The sequence below is a fragment of the Branchiostoma lanceolatum genome, chromosome 1, assembly GCF_035083965.1.
Source record: "Branchiostoma lanceolatum isolate klBraLanc5 chromosome 1, klBraLanc5.hap2, whole genome shotgun sequence".
Classification (NCBI taxonomy): Eukaryota; Metazoa; Chordata; class Leptocardii; order Amphioxiformes; family Branchiostomatidae; genus Branchiostoma; species Branchiostoma lanceolatum.
The window spans coordinates 30,081,625-30,098,258 of NC_089722.1; the positions used below are offsets into that span (position 1 = coordinate 30,081,625).

Consider the following 16,634-nt stretch of genomic DNA (forward strand, 5'->3'; position numbering starts at 1 on the left):
TACAGTAGAAATAAGTTCACATAAAAATGGAGTAAAACTAAAAGGTTATCTAATGCTGGCTAGATTCTGTGACAATTATGAACTAAAAGGAATTTGTTATAAATTAACATTTAATAATCACTAAGTCTTGAGATTCATCTGTATTGGTAGAAGTCATTTTGAATCAAAGTTGAACTGTAATTGCCAGCACAAAAATTGGGACATTATAAGTTCAATTCTTTAAGTTGGCAATAACAGTTAAACTTTGATTCAGAACATTTTATAATATTTCTTCTTCTTGTCTCTAAACAATTTATCGGTTGATCACAACATAAAATCTGGCGACTGCCATTTCCTAATCTAAATAGCATTACATAATTCATAACAACTGTGCAACCACCATATCATTTTGTACCGATTTGTATTCAGAAAATAATACAGGGCATTGCAAAATTCATGGGATTGCTGCGCCATGTCCGCAACCATGAGCAGGAAGAGGTATGGACATCATGTCTAACACTTTCCTCTGTTAACACATATGTACTCACTTAACCTTCCTCCTACCAAGGTAGTCTTTTGGTACAAATTTGTGCTGCTCACAGGTTTAGGCAGCAGGGAGAGGGTTATTTCCCAGGAAGAGATAGCAAGTGTTTTGTTGGACTTGTTTACACGGACATCCAGACATCGAATTGTCATTTCTATGTTAGACATCAACTTGTGCCATTTTCTTTCTCATACTTTCTCTTTCCTTCCCTCTGTTCTGCTGTAGGTACTTCCACTTTTAAAACAGAAGAGAAATTATACAATCTGAATGTAACATTCAAAGATGTCTTTCCTCTGTACTTTTTAACTACCGCTCAGCATATACAGGTTACCCTCGATGTGTACATCTGTACTAACAAACTACTCGTATACTATAAGGCTGTACATGGTTTCAACTGCTCATGTGCAGAAAGGTGTATTGTGGTAGTATGTCTAAGACCCCTGAGATATATATATATATGAAACATGGCAATATATAAAACATGTCATGCACATGTGTTACGTATGATCTAGACAAGGACTGTTTACAAGTTAGGGGTCTCCACCTTTCAGAGAGTAAATATTGACATTTTTCTGTGGTTTTATGTTCACAGTTTTCATGGTGACCTCTTCACCACAAAGTTAAAGGGGCATATTGTGACATGAACATAAAACAAAATTCTTTGTTTTTGATTATTTTTCTACATCATTAGTTGAATCTACATTTATTACACTGCACAGCAATATTCATCACGTATGGATGCGACTTTGTAGTATCGTGCGAACGTCTTAAAAAAATTATACATTGTATACACAATCCCCACCACCACTTGACTTGTCCGCCATTTTGTCGAACCATCGCCGAACACGCGATCGAACGTGCGACGTTCTGAAGTTTGATCACTTGTGGTGATTTTCCTATGACGCTCGATCTCGGACCGTAACGGTCGATTCGATTATTTCTTAGCGTTCTACGCTGGCTTATTTGCATATTAACTTGCGGGACGCAAGTTAATACGTAAGTGAACCAGATTTTACACGTTTTGCGTTTTTCGTCGTTTATTAATGGTGGAAATGTTACAAAATGACGGGAATATGTTGGAAATAAGTAACAAATAAGTTACAAATGTGAATCTTAGTGTAGATCTTTGAAATTCTTACTATTTGTAGTTTTTGCCCACCAGATTCTACAATATGCCCCTTTAAAACTACTGCAAAAATGCTTCTTCTGTCTCCTGCCTGCCTACCCCCTTGTTTCAACCACAAACTTAAAACCACTGCAAACACTCCATTTTCTCCCTACTGCGAAATTAAAACCCCATTTACAGAATTACTCACAATGCATCTTGCTGCACATGTGCACCTGGAACCATGAACAGGCTTATTCTTACAGCTTGTGTATATAATATGTGTATTACACACTGCTAACCCTTACACTACCTACATACCTAGTACTACCACATCAAAGTGTACAACTCCGTATTTTGTCTGCTATTCCTTGTGTGCAGAGAGGTGATAATAAGGAGTTGAGCACGCCTACATCAGGAGTGAGGAGAGGAGGGTTTAACCTGTCAGCGCCCACCACCCCTACAGCCCCTCTGTCCCCTCTCCCTACACCAGCAGAGAAGGAGCAGCAGTCCTCTCAACAGGCTAAGGTGAGAATAGAGAAATAGAACAGTTCACTTTAACCTGTTAGCGCCCACCACCCCTACAGCCCCTCTGTCCCCTTTCCCTGCACCAGTAGAGAAGGACCAGTCCTCTCAACAGGCTAAGGTGAGAATAGAGAAATAGAACAGTTCACTTTAACCTGTCAGCGCCCACCACCCCTACAGCCCCTCTGTCCCCTCTCCCTGCACCAGTAGAGAAGGACCAGTCCTCTCAACAGGCTAAGGTGAGAATAGAGAAATAGAACAGTTCACTTTAACCTGTCAGCGCCCACCACCCCTACAGCCCCTCTGTCCCCTCTCCCTGCACCAGCAGAGAAGGAGCAGTCCTCTCAACAGGCTAAGGTGAGAATATGGAATTCAGGAAGTTCATAATAAGATATGCAAAGTAACAGTTACTCAAGCAACTGGAAAAAATTGGAAAAGGTCAAGATTTTAAACTGTTTCCAACTTTTATCCAGTTGCTTGAGTAACTGTTACCTTGCATATCTTATCACCTGGATGTCTAACCTTCATTGACGTATCATTGTTATGATAGTAACTCTTACTTTACACTAGGCAAAACTGATCGCAACTTGGGCTCGTACAGTAAATACTGTATTCATTTGCTTTCGCAGTGAAAAAAGGAGGTTTTCATGGTGTTTTAGATTTGTGGTTGAAAAAATTCTGTAGTACGGTAGTAAAACATAGGCAATGCATATTCACTGTATCGTGAATTAGTGGTGGAGAGGTCACCACGAAAATAAAACCAATGCCAAAGTTTCAAGACTTACAGTACAGTGTAGTAGACACTATATTGTCACCACGCCTCAATACTCTACCATAAAGATTTTTTAGAAAGATTTCATAAGATGTTTTCTGTTTTCATCCACACATCAGCAGGTGGATAGTTTCCCTATTCCACCCTCCACCAATGAGGGGGCTGTTGCCTTGGCAACATCCAACACAGAGAACACAGAGGACCTGATCAGCGACGCCATGGCAACGACCGTTGTGGGGGAGGGGGAGGAGTCAGAGATGGAGCAGGAAGGGAAGCTGACCTTGACCTCACCTCCAGAGGTCATTATAAAGGCCATGAAGGACTCAACGTAAGTATAGATTTAGTATCTTACTGTAGACTTTTACCTGCTCATTTTGTGAGGATTGTTCTTCAATTTTTCTTTTGTTACTACCAAGGATCTCCCTAAAGAATGAAACAATGTTGGAGGTACCCATTTTATACCTGGGTGGAGTGAGGAAAATCGTGTTAAGTGCCTTTCCTAGCCAGGAATACCAGGAATCAAACCCGCGACCTCTCGACCGCTTGGCCATTCAATGTCACAGTTGATCCCTGACTAGTTACACTAACCTACATCCTGTTCTATGTGCAGCACTGGTGTAGGGTTTCTACCCGACCAAAGAGACCTGCCAGCTAACAGCTTCATCAGTGCAGAGGCTGTGGCCTGGGTGTTGGAGGCTGTGGATGGGGTCGTCTCACACTTACAGGCGGTGGAGCTGTTGCAGGTAAGAAGGCTTGCTATCCCCTTTGTGAACCCCAAAGTAAGTTAGGGATGGACATTGTGTTGACTCAAGCATTCCGTATGACATGTTTACTATTTTACCTAAAGGTACAGTTATCAGGAAGTTTTCATGCCAACAAGTTGAACTTTGCATACAAATAGATATTACTTGCTGTAGAATAATAAAATCACAGTAACTGTACTATTTTACAATCCTTGTGTGTTGCTGAACTGTTTTTACCACAGAAACTTGTAGAGGATCACTACATTGTGCATGCCTCCTTGAACCCCGGCCACCCCTTCTGTAATGGTTTCTTCCTGTACTGCATCCTGTCAGAGGAGAACAGAAAGAGAGGTGAGAAATTTGACATGACTCGTGGTTGTTACTGGCATTCTCATTAGTCAATTAAACAAATCATGATTGTTACAAGCATTCTGATTGGTCAGTTTTTTTAGTACATTTTGTATGATGTATGTGGAATGTAATGTGTGTTACTAATGTATGTTATAAACTACTAATTGTGAGTTGAATTTTTCAGTGACAGAAATGGCAGGAAGACAGTACCCAGGATCATACTCCTATCAAACAGATGGCACATCCTTCCAAAGCTACTGGGTCGAGGTGTCAATCACATCTGTCCCCATGGCAACCATTGTCCCATCCTTTCTGTCTCCACGGTTACGAAGTGACTCCAAGGAAACAGGTTCCCCTGGCAGCTGGGGCCGTGGATCATCCATCAAAGATGTCAGGATACCGGGCATGAAAGGTGTGTACTACACAGTTCTGTAGACTCATCTCACCTCATCTGCAAATGTATCCTATAATTTGACTGTTGAGGCACCACAGAAGATCTGGTGACCAGTTTTCTCAACCTTTCTTGGTTTCCATTCTCTGATATTATCCTCCCATCTTTTCCGTTGCCTACCCCTCTTTCTTCCTCCCTGGACGGTTCGTTGCATGATAGTTTTGGGTAGTCCCAATGACCGTGACACATCGCCGTACCAATTCTGTCAATCAGTTTTCTTTTCTTAACTGTGGCTAGGAGGTCCTTGTGCAACGGACTGATGTTTTGCTTGACTCTACTGTGTACTTCATTGTTTGAGATGTAGTCTCTGATGTGTATGTGCTCCCTAGAATCTTCCGGAAGTAGTACAGTCTATGTCAATGCTACATGTAGTATAAGTGACTAAAGCTTCATAACTAGTGCTGCGTACCTAAACGTTACATCAGGTACAGGTACAGGTACAGGTACAGGGACCGGTACAGAGGTTTAGGTACAGGTCCAGACCTGTACCTGTACCTGAAAAATTAACATGTGTTCCTCTTAACTTCTTCAATCATGACAGAAACACAAATAAACTGTTTTCAACGTTTCAGTATCTTTATTCAAAGAACATAATTAGGTTTCCTACCTGAGGCCTTGCTATCAAAACTCCCGGCCTGCCTGAATGATCTGTTGCATATTACTTATGCTGTTCCCAGGTGTCGCTTTGGTCACGTTTAGTGTTGCATGAGGCCATGAGGTCAGGATATCAGTCACAAAATAAGCACATACTTGGTGTAAATTTATATCGGTACAGTACCGGTACTTCATGATCCGGTATTTTGGACCTGTACCTAATCAATTTTTACGGTACAGTACCGGTACGCAGTACCAGTACGCAGCACTATTCATAACCTTACTTACTGATGAAATACAAAAATGCTGTTTCTCATAGTTTTTCTCCAAAGTGTTACACACCAGGAAAAAAATCCCTTTAATATTGATTACATCTTAATTAGGAAAGACAAGAATGTAGAATAGCAGAAGTAGGATTCAATCATAGCTCTAAACATTTTCGATGTTTCCTATGGCATCAGGTAATCCTCCCTACAAATCTATGGTGCTGGACGTGGACATGAACAAGAAGAGCGACCGCGTGGAATGGTGCACCCTACGTTACCATGGCAACTACACGCCCGGATGTTCCTTTGAGTTTGAGGTGCAGTGGATGGTGACCACGCCCAACATCCTATATGATCTGGTGAGTGGTCTAAGTACTAGCTTGTTTCTCATGTCAATGTGTTGAAAACGTATTCAGAAATAAAATGTGGCGCTCGAAATATACAGTAGCTGCCAGAATTATTTTTATCAGATTCTGACTGTACAGTGTGTGTTACATGACATGTACTGAAAGTGAAACAAGATTTAGATATATTGTAAGATTAAGTTTGTTAGATTCCTTTCCACAATCAAAGTACATGTAGTAATCATCTTGGTTTGACACTAGGGCACGTCTCATTTGCATATTTGGTTTGCAGGCACCTGGTACATTATAAATATGTATATGCTTATAGCTCTTTCAAACCTTTCGTTAATTTTGTAGACAATGAATTGATCATGATTTATCTATAATTCTAAAATATGTACTGTAAATAACTTTAATATAGCAGCAGGAAAATATAGCGGTTGGGGGAAATGGAGTAGGTCATGGCACTTAATTTTAACGGTGGGAACAAACATTACCGTCTCAAATATTAGTGATCAAATACTTGTGATGATGAAATTTTAGCTGTTGACTAGTGACCGTTAACTCAGCTAAAATTAAGTTACAGTGAACAAATCAAGAATTACAGTAATATGTTTCCATGTCTTTTCTTCCCTGTAGCTGTCAGGCTGGGCCAGAAAGGCTGCAAGCTGCGGCTTCCACCTCGTGCCCGTGCCCTATGACCCTTTTGCCCTTCCCGAGAGCTCCACCCACGATCCTTTGCGAAGACCACAGTTCATCCCACTCCAGCTGGAGGGGTGTTTGGGGGAGGGACAAACCAGCTTGTTTGAAGGTCAGTGAGTGTAATATCTAAATAAGATCTTGTTATGCATTAAGTGGGTATCTCACAGGACTGCACCAAATTTTTGATTGCTCCAGACATTCTTAAAGTGGGCACAAACCGGCACACAGGCTAGTGAAATACTCACTTTAGTGTAGGGTAATAGCCCAGAATCAAGAGATCTTGGGTTCAAACCAGGCCCTGTGTTTTACAGTTTGAAAAAAATGGGGTTGTTCACGAGCAGCCTTTGTAAAGCCCCTATCTCACAGAACCTTTGGCACGTTGGCAACCTACCCTTGACTTTATAATGGGAATATCATGCAAAGTGTGACTAGAAAAGCAACAAAATGAACGAAGCCTAAAAAGATTTGATTTTCATGGATGAAATTTGTTGAGATCTCTGTCAGATCGCTTAGTCGCAGAGAGGTCACCAACGTGTCGCAGCAAGACGGGCTTAACTCCAGCTCCTACTATAGTATTAGATCAGTTAGTCTCACTCTCTGTAAGCCAAGCTTGTCTTGGGCGTGATGGTCCTGACTTCGGGAAAAGAGATGCTGTTTCTGTCCTGTTCCTGATATCCATTGTCATTTCTAATTTAGTCTCTTTCTTTATTTGTCAGAATTTGGTGCTGACACCCACAGCGAGAGACTACAGCTCTTCCAGGAGACCATTCTGAAGAGGTAGGTTGTTTGGTGGAGAGGATGGGAAATTTGCCTTTTTGTCAACCTTTTCAAGTCTTGTGGTTCTAGTGTTCTGTTAAGGTCTTCAGAAGTACAGTTCCTCCATGTTTTACATGTAGGAAAATGCTTGCTGTTTCAGATACTTAAATGAGAGAGCCATCGTGTTGATTTTGTTTAAAATCAAATTCACTAAGTGTTACCATCCTTTAATGATGAAGGATGGCTCATACAAGAAATCAATTATGCAATTGGCCAAATGATACCAATTTAGGACAGTGAAATAAAAAGAATGAGTTACTAGTACATTGCAGTCTTGCCTCAAATTTTCAATGCTCTTCTCAGGTTTGGGTTTGAGCTTGCTGTTTGTGATACTTTAACCTTTAGCACTCTGAAGCTAGTAGCCGTTTGGCACCCAATTCCCTTTTGGTTATAGAGTTAGGCAGCAGGGAGAAGGTTAATGAGAGAGCAATCATGTTGATGATTTCCATTTTTCCTCCCAGGTTTGGGTTTGTGCGAGACAACAGTCGACCAGGCAGCGGCAGTTACTACCTCCAACAGACCACCAGACTGCAGTTTGTGCACGAGACTGGGGTGGCGCTAGTGCAAATACCTGAGTACCAATCCAAAGCACAAGGCCTTCAGAAGTTCAAGACTCAATTTTCGCGCAATAACGCAGAAACAGGGACACCGAACGAAGTATCCGATGCTCAATTGAGGACTAGAAATCCGTTGTCGCAGTCTGGCACCGAGGAAGAGCGAAAGGTCGGCTTCTACTGGACATACAACTATGTACTGACAAAAAGGTGGAGATCGAGCTCTACTGGGGAGGAGAAGTTTGGAGAGAGACTGCTGGCAGACTTGACAAACTTCTGTTTGGACGAGGATTGGAGGTTGAGAGATTTCTGGAAGGAATGTCAGCATGGGCCTCTGGAATCTGCCCTTGCACAGTGACAAGTGCCAAACTACATTGTGGTTATCTTAGGAGTTCATAAAGTCTAAGGCTGAGGTTTGGAAAAGCTTAATGCTGCTTATTTGTGGACTTAAAAGCCAAACAACAGTGAAACACCAACCATATGACAACCTGTGCTGCAATAGTCAAGTTAGTACAATGAATGCTGAATGACACACAAAGAATGCCAACATTTTAAATGAAGATGGCTACATGTAGCTTGGTAAAAAAAAAATTGGATGAACTCTTTGTTTTGATGCTTCTTCCTTTTATATCAAACAAAATGTACACATGAATGAAGTTTGATCAAATCAAAAGAGCAGATAGCGATCATAGAGGTCTATGTATTATTTCCCATGTATAGTGTAAAGAGAAAGTCCTGCTTTAAAGTTTATCATTTCTAAAACTATTACTGTTAGAAGCAAGAGAGTTTACTGTTTAGAGATAGCATTGTCCATAAAGAATTAATAAAACAATGATCAGGTGCACTTTTTTTATTGATTGGGTATATTATTTTTGTCCATATGTACAGAGACATGCCTAGGGCATTAATACTTATCTTATTTGGACAACATACACAGTACTCTTCCTATAGGAAACCAACACACATACTTAATTATACTTTACACAAAAGGAGCCTCAAAAAAAGTTTGGTTGGTTGAATTTTTTTAAACAAGAAAGCAAGCCAACCATTACAAAATTCAAGTCTTAGAAGCAAGCAAGTCTTTAAATGTAGCCATTTGCACAATGATTGAGATGAATAATCATAGAAAACCTTTTGATAACAAAAAACTTTCCTCAATAGTTTTACACATTAATCATAAGAGATGGATATAGAGGGTTCATATGAAAATTGATGGCTTAAAGAATAAATTTTGATGGCTTATTACAATATTTTTGTACCGAATTCTTCCCTTGCTTATTTAGCCAACTACAACATGTATATATTGTAGATACATAGACTATCAGCTTGCAAAGGAGTGGGCTTGTAGCCGACGTTTGATTTGATTTTCACAGCCAAAAATTCAGTTGAAAGTTCAAGGAAATGTCTCTGGAAATGATGTTTAGGTTCCTCTCTGATCCATCCCTGTATCATCATCATAGAATGATCATTTTTTTCAAAAGTGATGAATGAAATATGTACAGCCTAAAGCAACAATTTTTACATCATAATTTTTTGTCCATGGAAAGTCATCAGCTTATTGCATACAGCAGACTCTTTCGCGTAACTGTTTTGGTGACAATTGTTTGTTTTTCAAAAGAGAAAGATGACAAAATACAACTTTAAAACCTTTCAGATATTAACAGTAACACTATTCTATGTAGGTAATACTGACGTTCCATCACATAAAACTATATTTGACATCTGTCCGTAGCATATGCCTTGATATGTGACTTATCATCTGATAAAGTTGAAGAGTTTCTTAAAAGTTCTCTGATAGTTATTTCATCTAAAAAGTAAAAGCATGGTTACCTGTTTAAAAGCATATTTACATGCAAGCAATGCCACCAAAATTTCATATTACACTTTCTTAGAACCGCAACCGCTTTCGCCACCTACTTTAGTTTACAAATCCTTATGTTAAAAAAAACACAATGATAGAAAGTTCTAGAATCCTGTACAAGACCATTGCAAAATACAATTCCATACAAAACGGAGAAGTCATGAAAGAAAACTGACAATAGTTGGAGCTTAAGTTCTGCTGTGACAGTACTTGTCAGTTGGTGGATGACAGATCAGTTTTCTTAGAGGTAACATACTCTGCACTGTGAAACGTTGTCTCACCTTCACAAGAAGTAAGATAAGTTTTACATCATAGTTTATCTAAGCTACATTCAGAAAGCATATTATGTATACATCTACAATTGGCAGTGATTTCTGGCCCAGACTTAAAAGCAGGACAGTTCCCATTAAAACTGTACTTCATACATGTATTTCATAAAGAGTCAAGCAAAAAAATGGAAATAATGAAATCAAATACTTGACAGCTTTCCTTTTTTCTTGTATTACATGTAGCTTGTATTCATAAGATGAAGAGAGTGTCAAACACCTGTTACTTTCTTTGATATGCCAACCAAAACAAAACTACTAATTCTTTGATGTGAACGGATTCTGTCAAAAAACTAGCTGACAAGAAAATACTAGTAGCTTTCCATTCCAAGTAATCTTAAGTACATAGTCCTACCTATGTGAAAGCTGTGACCGTTTTCACTGGACTACTATTGAGTTGCGCACGAGTGCTCTCAAGTTGGGAGTACGAGCCGAGACCGAAGAGTCCGAAATCCATGTCAGCGGTAGTTGTTGACGTCAGGCTGCTGGTCACGTTTGTGTCCAGGAGGAGTCCGTCTTCGCCAAGGGCGTTCAGGTCGTCCAGGAGGGAGTTGTTGAGATGGGTGGAGGCAGAGGTCAAGGGCGGGTCAACCTGTGGGGTTAAAGTTCATACGAGGGTCAAGACCAATATTTGCTAGTACATTCTTTCCAGGCTGGTTATTATAGAAGATAAGTAGTTATAAGTGGTAGCAAGATTTAAGCTTAAGCTGTAACTCAACGTTAATGGCAGTCACCATGTACCAATACTGGTGCACAGGTAGCTTTGAGTGCTTAAAGGTTAAAACTGCTCGTGTATGATAGTAAGTATGAGAGTCAAGGATGGGACACCTGATCTACCTGATGTTTGTTTAGTGTTACTTCAACCCACAACCATGATACCAAAGCACCACACACACACACACACACACACACACACACACACATCTTGAACCGGATGTTATGTTTGGTAAAGTTGCAGCAGTCCCACAAAGCAAACCAACACCAACTAAAGCAAGCCTGCCACAATGTCAGAAAGTGTCTGCATTTATCCAGCAAAGTTTCCACAGGCCAATGACACCCATTACTTGGATCAATATGCTCACAAAGAGGTCTGGTGTAGAGCCTTTTTCTGCCTAGTATTTGAAAAAGTTTTCCTTTGAGTTTGAAAACTGTGCATTTTTTGGGGCCAAACAAAGGCACACACTTTCATCTGAAAAAATATTACAAAGAGAACCTTGGAGAAAGGCTGACACTTTCCATTCATGATTGTAGGTTATTGTCAACTGGATTGTTTGTCATCCTAGGAAAATAGAAAATGACGACAATGAGTTTCCCTTGATCATTTAATACCCGGTAACCGGTAGTTCTTGTAAAGTTTTTTTCATTTTCAGAAATGCAATCGTTATAATCTGTACACATGTACTGCCAGAATTTAAAGTCAATAGAAGTAATAGTGATGGTTGAAACAGAATGGTAATGTTGTTAGGAACGTTGTGGTACATATTCATACCCCACAGCACACTTGAATCTATCAAAATCACAAGTACCAGTACATGTTGATAGAATTTGAACCAGTCTACTTGCACACTCAACTTGAACTTCAACTAACTTGCAGTAAAAGTCAAAGCTCTCTTAGTTACTCTTAGGAACAGTTTTGAATTGGAACAATATTTTGTCACATTTTCTCAGACATGTGTAAATGAAATGGCTGCAATATTCAGAAGTAATAGTTTACAAAACACACATATGTGACTTTCCCAGGACTTAAGTGGTAAGTTCCAAATGAAGGACGGATGTCACACCAAACCAAACCAAACAAATGACGAATATAATGATGATTCACCTCCAAGAAATATAGTACCTGCGGGTCCATCAAACTAGTCTCGACCCTCAGCAAGTCGTTGACGGCGTCCTTTGTTGTCTGGTCGTCCGGTAAACGAGGGATCGGATTCGCGGGTTCCACACGTTCCACCGGTTTGAAGTTGGTCTCCGGTTTGGGGAAAGGGTTGGCGCAGAACTTCTTACCCTCTTTTACTATGTCTGGCAGGTATTCTGGAAAAATAAATAAAGAAAGAAAAAATTAATGTCACTGACTCATGAAATAACGTAACGCTCTCATGTACTAACAAAAAAGAGATACATGAACTAGTATATGAAAGTTTTGTTGTAACTTGCATGACCTTCAAGTAAGCCAAGATGTTGCATATAGATATAATGTAAAACATATCAGCCCTGCTCATAGCCACAAAGATGAAGCAACACATTTAACCTTCTCACTTCTGTGAGACCAACTTTGCAACTAATATGTATTGGTTAGTGCAGAAGTCTACCGGAAGACGGTGAAAAAGAAGGCTGTCCATAAGATTCTTGCCAAACACAACAAAAACAAAAGTTGACAAATTTAATTTGTAATGATTTCACAAATTCTTAGTTGTCTCTAGTAGGTACATGTATCTTTTTTATTACTTTCTGGCATTGATTGTAGGTAGGGTCAGTCTAAAGGTGTGCTACCCACCTGGATTCGCCATACACCGTCTTATGGCTTGTGGGTCTTTTCTGGTGATCTTCTGAACCTCTTCCTCCATCTTGGCAACTTTGGCCGGGTTCAGAGTCCACAGGCACCCCTTCTTACTGGTGCCGCCTGTGCTCTTCTCCACCTTCTCAAAACACTTGTTCAACGACAGGTTATGTCTAACCGAGTTCTTCCAGCCGTCAGGTGCAGTCTTGAAGTACGGAAAGTTATCGCACATGAAGTTGTATATCTCGCTCACAGGTAGACAGCCCGTCTTACTGTTCTTGAGCGCCATCGCTATCAAACAGCTGTAGGAGTACGCAGGTTTCGGATAGACCTTTTCGGTCTCCGTTTTGTCCTTCTGTGCGATTTTGGGCTGTTTCGGAGCTGGCTCCGAAGTTTGGTCCAGTTGCCGATGCGTGTGGTTGATGGGCGTGGATACACTGGTTGCCATGGACACCGGCAGGGGCCTTGTCATTGGCTGGGTGACGTAGGTTGGAGAAAGGGGCTGGTTGGAGGATGCTGGAAGGACGTTGATGTACTGAGGGAAAAACTGGGCCTGCAGTACCTGTGGGGACTGCTGGGGGAGCTGCTGCATGGAGGAAACAGGTGAGGCTTGGAACTGGGTGGCCGTGAACACCCCTTGTACTCCAACACCTGAAGAAAAAGCACACGAAATTTAAGTAACATTAAAATGTACTACAAGTGTACCTGCAGCTGTAAGTACGAATGTATTAGCATACCTGGGATTGCATACCAATGACTGCTTTTGAAAATATGAACAAATCCTGACACTGCAATATCATTTGTGTTAGAGTGTATTGCTGGCCCAAAAGAGAAAAATTAACGATCAAAATGTGATGAGTAAAAGAATTTGATTACGACATTTGCTGATGTACATCATGCAATACATGATACAATTGTACCAGTATATGTTAGATACAAAGAATAGCTACAACACAAAGGTAGTAATTACCTTGTGTAACTTGGGAATTTGTCACAAAATGCTGTTGCTGCTGTTGCCCTTGTATATGCCCCATTGCATGCTGGGATTGATCTATGGCATGCTGGGAAGGCATCCCCTGCGAGGACGTGATGGTTGGCGTCCCCGCCATGGTTGTCGTGGTGATGACCTGGCCCTTCTGCGGGCTGACCGGCAGGCCAGTCTGGGGGTTGACCATCAAGTTCTCATCTCCGAACGAATCATTCAGGTTACTCAGGTACTGTGGATAAAACAGATTGTATTTAAGACAGCTTCTTTTTCTTCTTGGGTTTTGAGGCTACCAACTTTAACTAAGTATAAGGTTTCTGGACCATTGCAAACCAGGGCATGCCCCTACTCTTTTTCTCAAGGTGTGGTGGGCTCTTTAATGTGCGTGGAATGTCACATGGCTCTCCCCCAAACACCATTTAACATCCTGTCCGAGGGACATCCCTAGCCTAGGCTAGGTACTCATTTACACTCACTGAAGTGAGAAAGGTTGTTAAAAGTGTCTTTCCAAAGGGCACAAGATCAGTGACATGGCAGTATTCGAACCCAGGACCACTTGGTTCTGATCCAAACACTCTGCCGTTGTGCCACATGACCCCACAATCTATTAAGGCCAAAGCAGCAGTTAGGAAATGTCAGTCATTCTATCACCCTAACAGCTGCTTGGAGATATGGAAAAGAATCTAACATTATCAAATAAGTTTTCCAAGAATTAACATTAACAGGCTAGGAGTCCTTCGGGGAAAGAAAGAAATAATTTTTTTTCAGAATTATCAGATCAATAAAAATCCTTATAACGGTTCAAAAATTCAAATTACCTACAACAGAGAATGATTGGTTGAAACTGGACAAATATCAATTTTGACTGATGTACAGAAAGATTGCAAAGTTGAGAACAGAGAAAATGCCAGGACACTTGTGTGGGAAAATCCCCACATGTCCCAAAACGTCGGTTACACACGCTGTGTCGGCAGTTGAGAAATGGGTCAACAGCACCAGACCTTATCAAGCCTTCATCTTGTACAAACATATCCACGCTTCTGCTTGGATTAATGTATCAGAAACAGATGTTTGTGGTTTGACACTTTTTTACGTCTTTTGAAAACTACTGTAAACTTGCTAACTGTGTTTCTTTGCGTTTTGAAACATTTGGAACGTTCATTTGATACGAGTAATTTTAAATGGCCGCTTGAACAAAGAAAGTGACGTTTTCGATGCATATGTCGTTAAAAATAAAATCAAGATAAAGTTAAAAAATAAGGTTGTGCATCAAAATGAAACGCATAACTTGAAAAAACAACGGTATATCGGTATAAATTGCAAGTTTTGATTTGGCTTCATTTCAAACAATGGGACAAGAACAACTGGCCCTGCGGGGTATTATTCAGCGTTATCAACACGGATTATTTGAAAAGTGTTTCATTTTCTTTCAAATGGAAAACATAATTGTAAGAACAAATTCAGGTAAGTGTCTGGACAATAGTCTGGATTTTACAAGAGTGAAAATCAACCGAACCGACGGTCTGACGTTTTGTTTTGCACGGTGCAAAAAATGACAATTTTGAATCACCGAAAATCCTTTCTTTGCAAATCCCTAACGTCACGTAACTGCAAATGTCAAAATTTGTGTGGTTTGACAGTTGTACAAACTATTACAAAACTGTAAGCTTATTTTGTGATAGAAGTTATCAATCGTCTGAAATCTAACTGAACGTCTCACTCACAACAGCGGTCAACAGAAAATTATTGTCGGAACAGTTTTCTGAGAAAAAAAACTCTATAGACATTTTGTGGAATATAAGAATCACATTCTAAAAACATTCTAAACGTTCGAAAAAACAATTAATTCCAATCGAACCTGTGCTTGTTCTGCAGACGACAGTGGCTGGAAGTCGGGACTGTCCCAGGTCAGGTTCTGCAAGTCGCTCGGCAGATCCAGCATTTTGTCCAAGTCCATGTTTATAAGATTTGTGTTGTCGGCAAAATCCTCTGCACCCTTCAAAATCTCCTGCATTTGATCGCGGACGTCCGAGTCTATCATTTCTTGCAGCGACTGCTCAGGATCGGCAGGAGCTTGTCCGAAATAGTCCATTTTTGCGTCTCCGTTTCCGATGGCCATAAAAGACGAATTTAAATTTCCCCCAACAAAAGGCTCAGAACGATACTCGGTGCGCAAGAATCCGGAAGTGAAAAATCTTCAAAAATATTGAGAAAAAAATCCTAAGACCTGGAATTTTCCGTGCAGAAAGGTCCCAGCTTGCTACTCGTACGATCCGTGTCTTCTACTACTGCAGAGACAAGAGAAAACTCGAAAAACCTCATGAGAACGTTTTAAAATCCACAGGACCGTCCTAGTCCCTTCCTGGTCTGGATAAAACGGTTACATGTTGGTTGGAAACAGATTTGGATTTAAATTTAAAATTCCCGGCTCCCACCATGCAGCGCGCGCCCGTACAGCGCATGCGTAATTAGCCTATCCGGCTTTACTTCCGGGTGTGAGGAATGCGGAAGTAACAAACGGTTGGTGGTGTAACGGCAGCAGACGAACTCGGCTAGGTGAGTGCTTGCAGACGACGTCGGGCAAACAAACTCCCGACGTTTAGCATGCCAGACAAACAATGAATTTGCCAGACTGCCAAAAAAAAAAAGACATTCAGCTACGTTTCAGAAATACTGTTTTTGAGCAAGGAGTATTTTGAGCTACCAGATCTTTGTAATATGTTAATGTCCTATATAATGTTTTTGGTGTGAGGCATTGCATGATACATGTCATTCACTGGACTCTAAGAAGTTGAACCCAAGCTCTAACACTTAACCTGGGCACGGTGGCCTGGGAGTCAGACTGTTCCCATGGTCTACATTGACAAGCTCCTTGACTCTAAGGTCAAAATGCCACAAGGAAATGTTATCACAGCCCCCACAGCTGCTAATATAGGGCAGCGTTTTATATTTACATCAACTTAGTTTATGGCAATGGCCCCCTTTCAATTAAATCATCACCAATAATCTAGAATTCTAAACTTTTCATTATAGGCAAGTGCTGAAAGCTGGATTAGTCTATAGTGGCCTGTGTTGCGCAAGTTCTTACTGCCATGGGCTAATCGACACCCTCTGGTCGGACCACTAGGAGCGTAATTTAGGCTATACTGTAACGTCAACTTAATAAGACCTTATAACACGTGCATATTTCTCAAACTTCAGCACCAGAAATGTTTTTGA

General features: G+C 40.6%; 2 protein-coding genes across 10 annotated transcripts in view; one reads left to right on the forward strand and one right to left on the reverse strand.

Annotated features, from left to right (window-relative positions):
• LOC136447981 (GATOR1 complex protein DEPDC5-like) overlaps nucleotides 1-8,595 on the forward strand; it is a 34,832-nt gene extending 26,237 nt beyond the window's left edge. For 6 of the 7 annotated variants that reach the window (XM_066447153.1, XM_066447143.1, XM_066447164.1 and 3 more), the window contains 10 exons: nucleotides 409-477; nucleotides 2,010-2,156; nucleotides 3,045-3,253; nucleotides 3,536-3,668; nucleotides 3,911-4,019; nucleotides 4,204-4,431; nucleotides 5,526-5,689; nucleotides 6,314-6,485; nucleotides 7,093-7,153; nucleotides 7,654-8,595. In XM_066447153.1, the coding sequence (XP_066303250.1) occupies nucleotides 409-477; nucleotides 2,010-2,156; nucleotides 3,045-3,253; nucleotides 3,536-3,668; nucleotides 3,911-4,019; nucleotides 4,204-4,431; nucleotides 5,526-5,689; nucleotides 6,314-6,485; nucleotides 7,093-7,153; nucleotides 7,654-8,104 (1,743 nt within the window). In that variant the 3' untranslated portion in view covers nucleotides 8,105-8,595. The remainder of the gene's footprint in view (nucleotides 1-408; nucleotides 478-2,009; nucleotides 2,157-3,044; nucleotides 3,254-3,535; nucleotides 3,669-3,910; nucleotides 4,020-4,203; nucleotides 4,432-5,525; nucleotides 5,690-6,313; nucleotides 6,486-7,092; nucleotides 7,154-7,653) is intronic. The other variant, XM_066447163.1, reaches the window with a different exon arrangement.
• On the reverse strand, nucleotides 8,582-15,836 carry LOC136448073 (forkhead box protein N4-like). 3 transcript variants are annotated; one of them, XM_066447210.1, is made up of 6 exons: nucleotides 15,274-15,836; nucleotides 13,401-13,647; nucleotides 12,428-13,081; nucleotides 11,756-11,964; nucleotides 11,147-11,212; nucleotides 10,412-10,525 (listed from the first exon to the last, which is right to left on the reverse strand). In XM_066447210.1, the coding sequence occupies exons 1-5, from the start codon at nucleotides 15,532-15,534 to the stop codon at nucleotides 11,192-11,194; spliced, it is 1,392 nt and encodes a 463-aa protein (XP_066303307.1). In that variant the 5' UTR covers nucleotides 15,535-15,836; the 3' UTR covers nucleotides 10,412-10,525; nucleotides 11,147-11,191. The 3 variants fall into 3 exon arrangements, with proteins under 3 accessions (XP_066303300.1, XP_066303293.1, XP_066303307.1); XM_066447203.1 differs by lacking the exon at nucleotides 11,147-11,212 and having other exon boundaries at nucleotides 8,582-10,525; nucleotides 11,774-11,964; nucleotides 15,274-15,835; XM_066447196.1 differs by lacking the exon at nucleotides 11,147-11,212 and having other exon boundaries at nucleotides 8,582-10,525; nucleotides 15,274-15,835.
• Nucleotides 15,837-16,634: the final 798 nt, after the last annotated feature.

Coding starts and splice junctions, on each gene's coding strand:
- LOC136448073 (XM_066447196.1), bottom strand. CDS start 15,534: ATGGCCATCGGAAACGGAGACGCAAAAATGGACTATTTCGGACAAGCT. Junction 13,648..15,273: donor CGTCTGCAGAACAAGCACAG/GTTCGATTGGAA, acceptor TTTTATCCACAG/TACCTGAGTAACCTGAATGA. Junction 13,082..13,400: donor AAATTCCCAAGTTACACAAG/GTAATTACTACC, acceptor CTTTTTCTTCAG/GTGTTGGAGTACAAGGGGTG.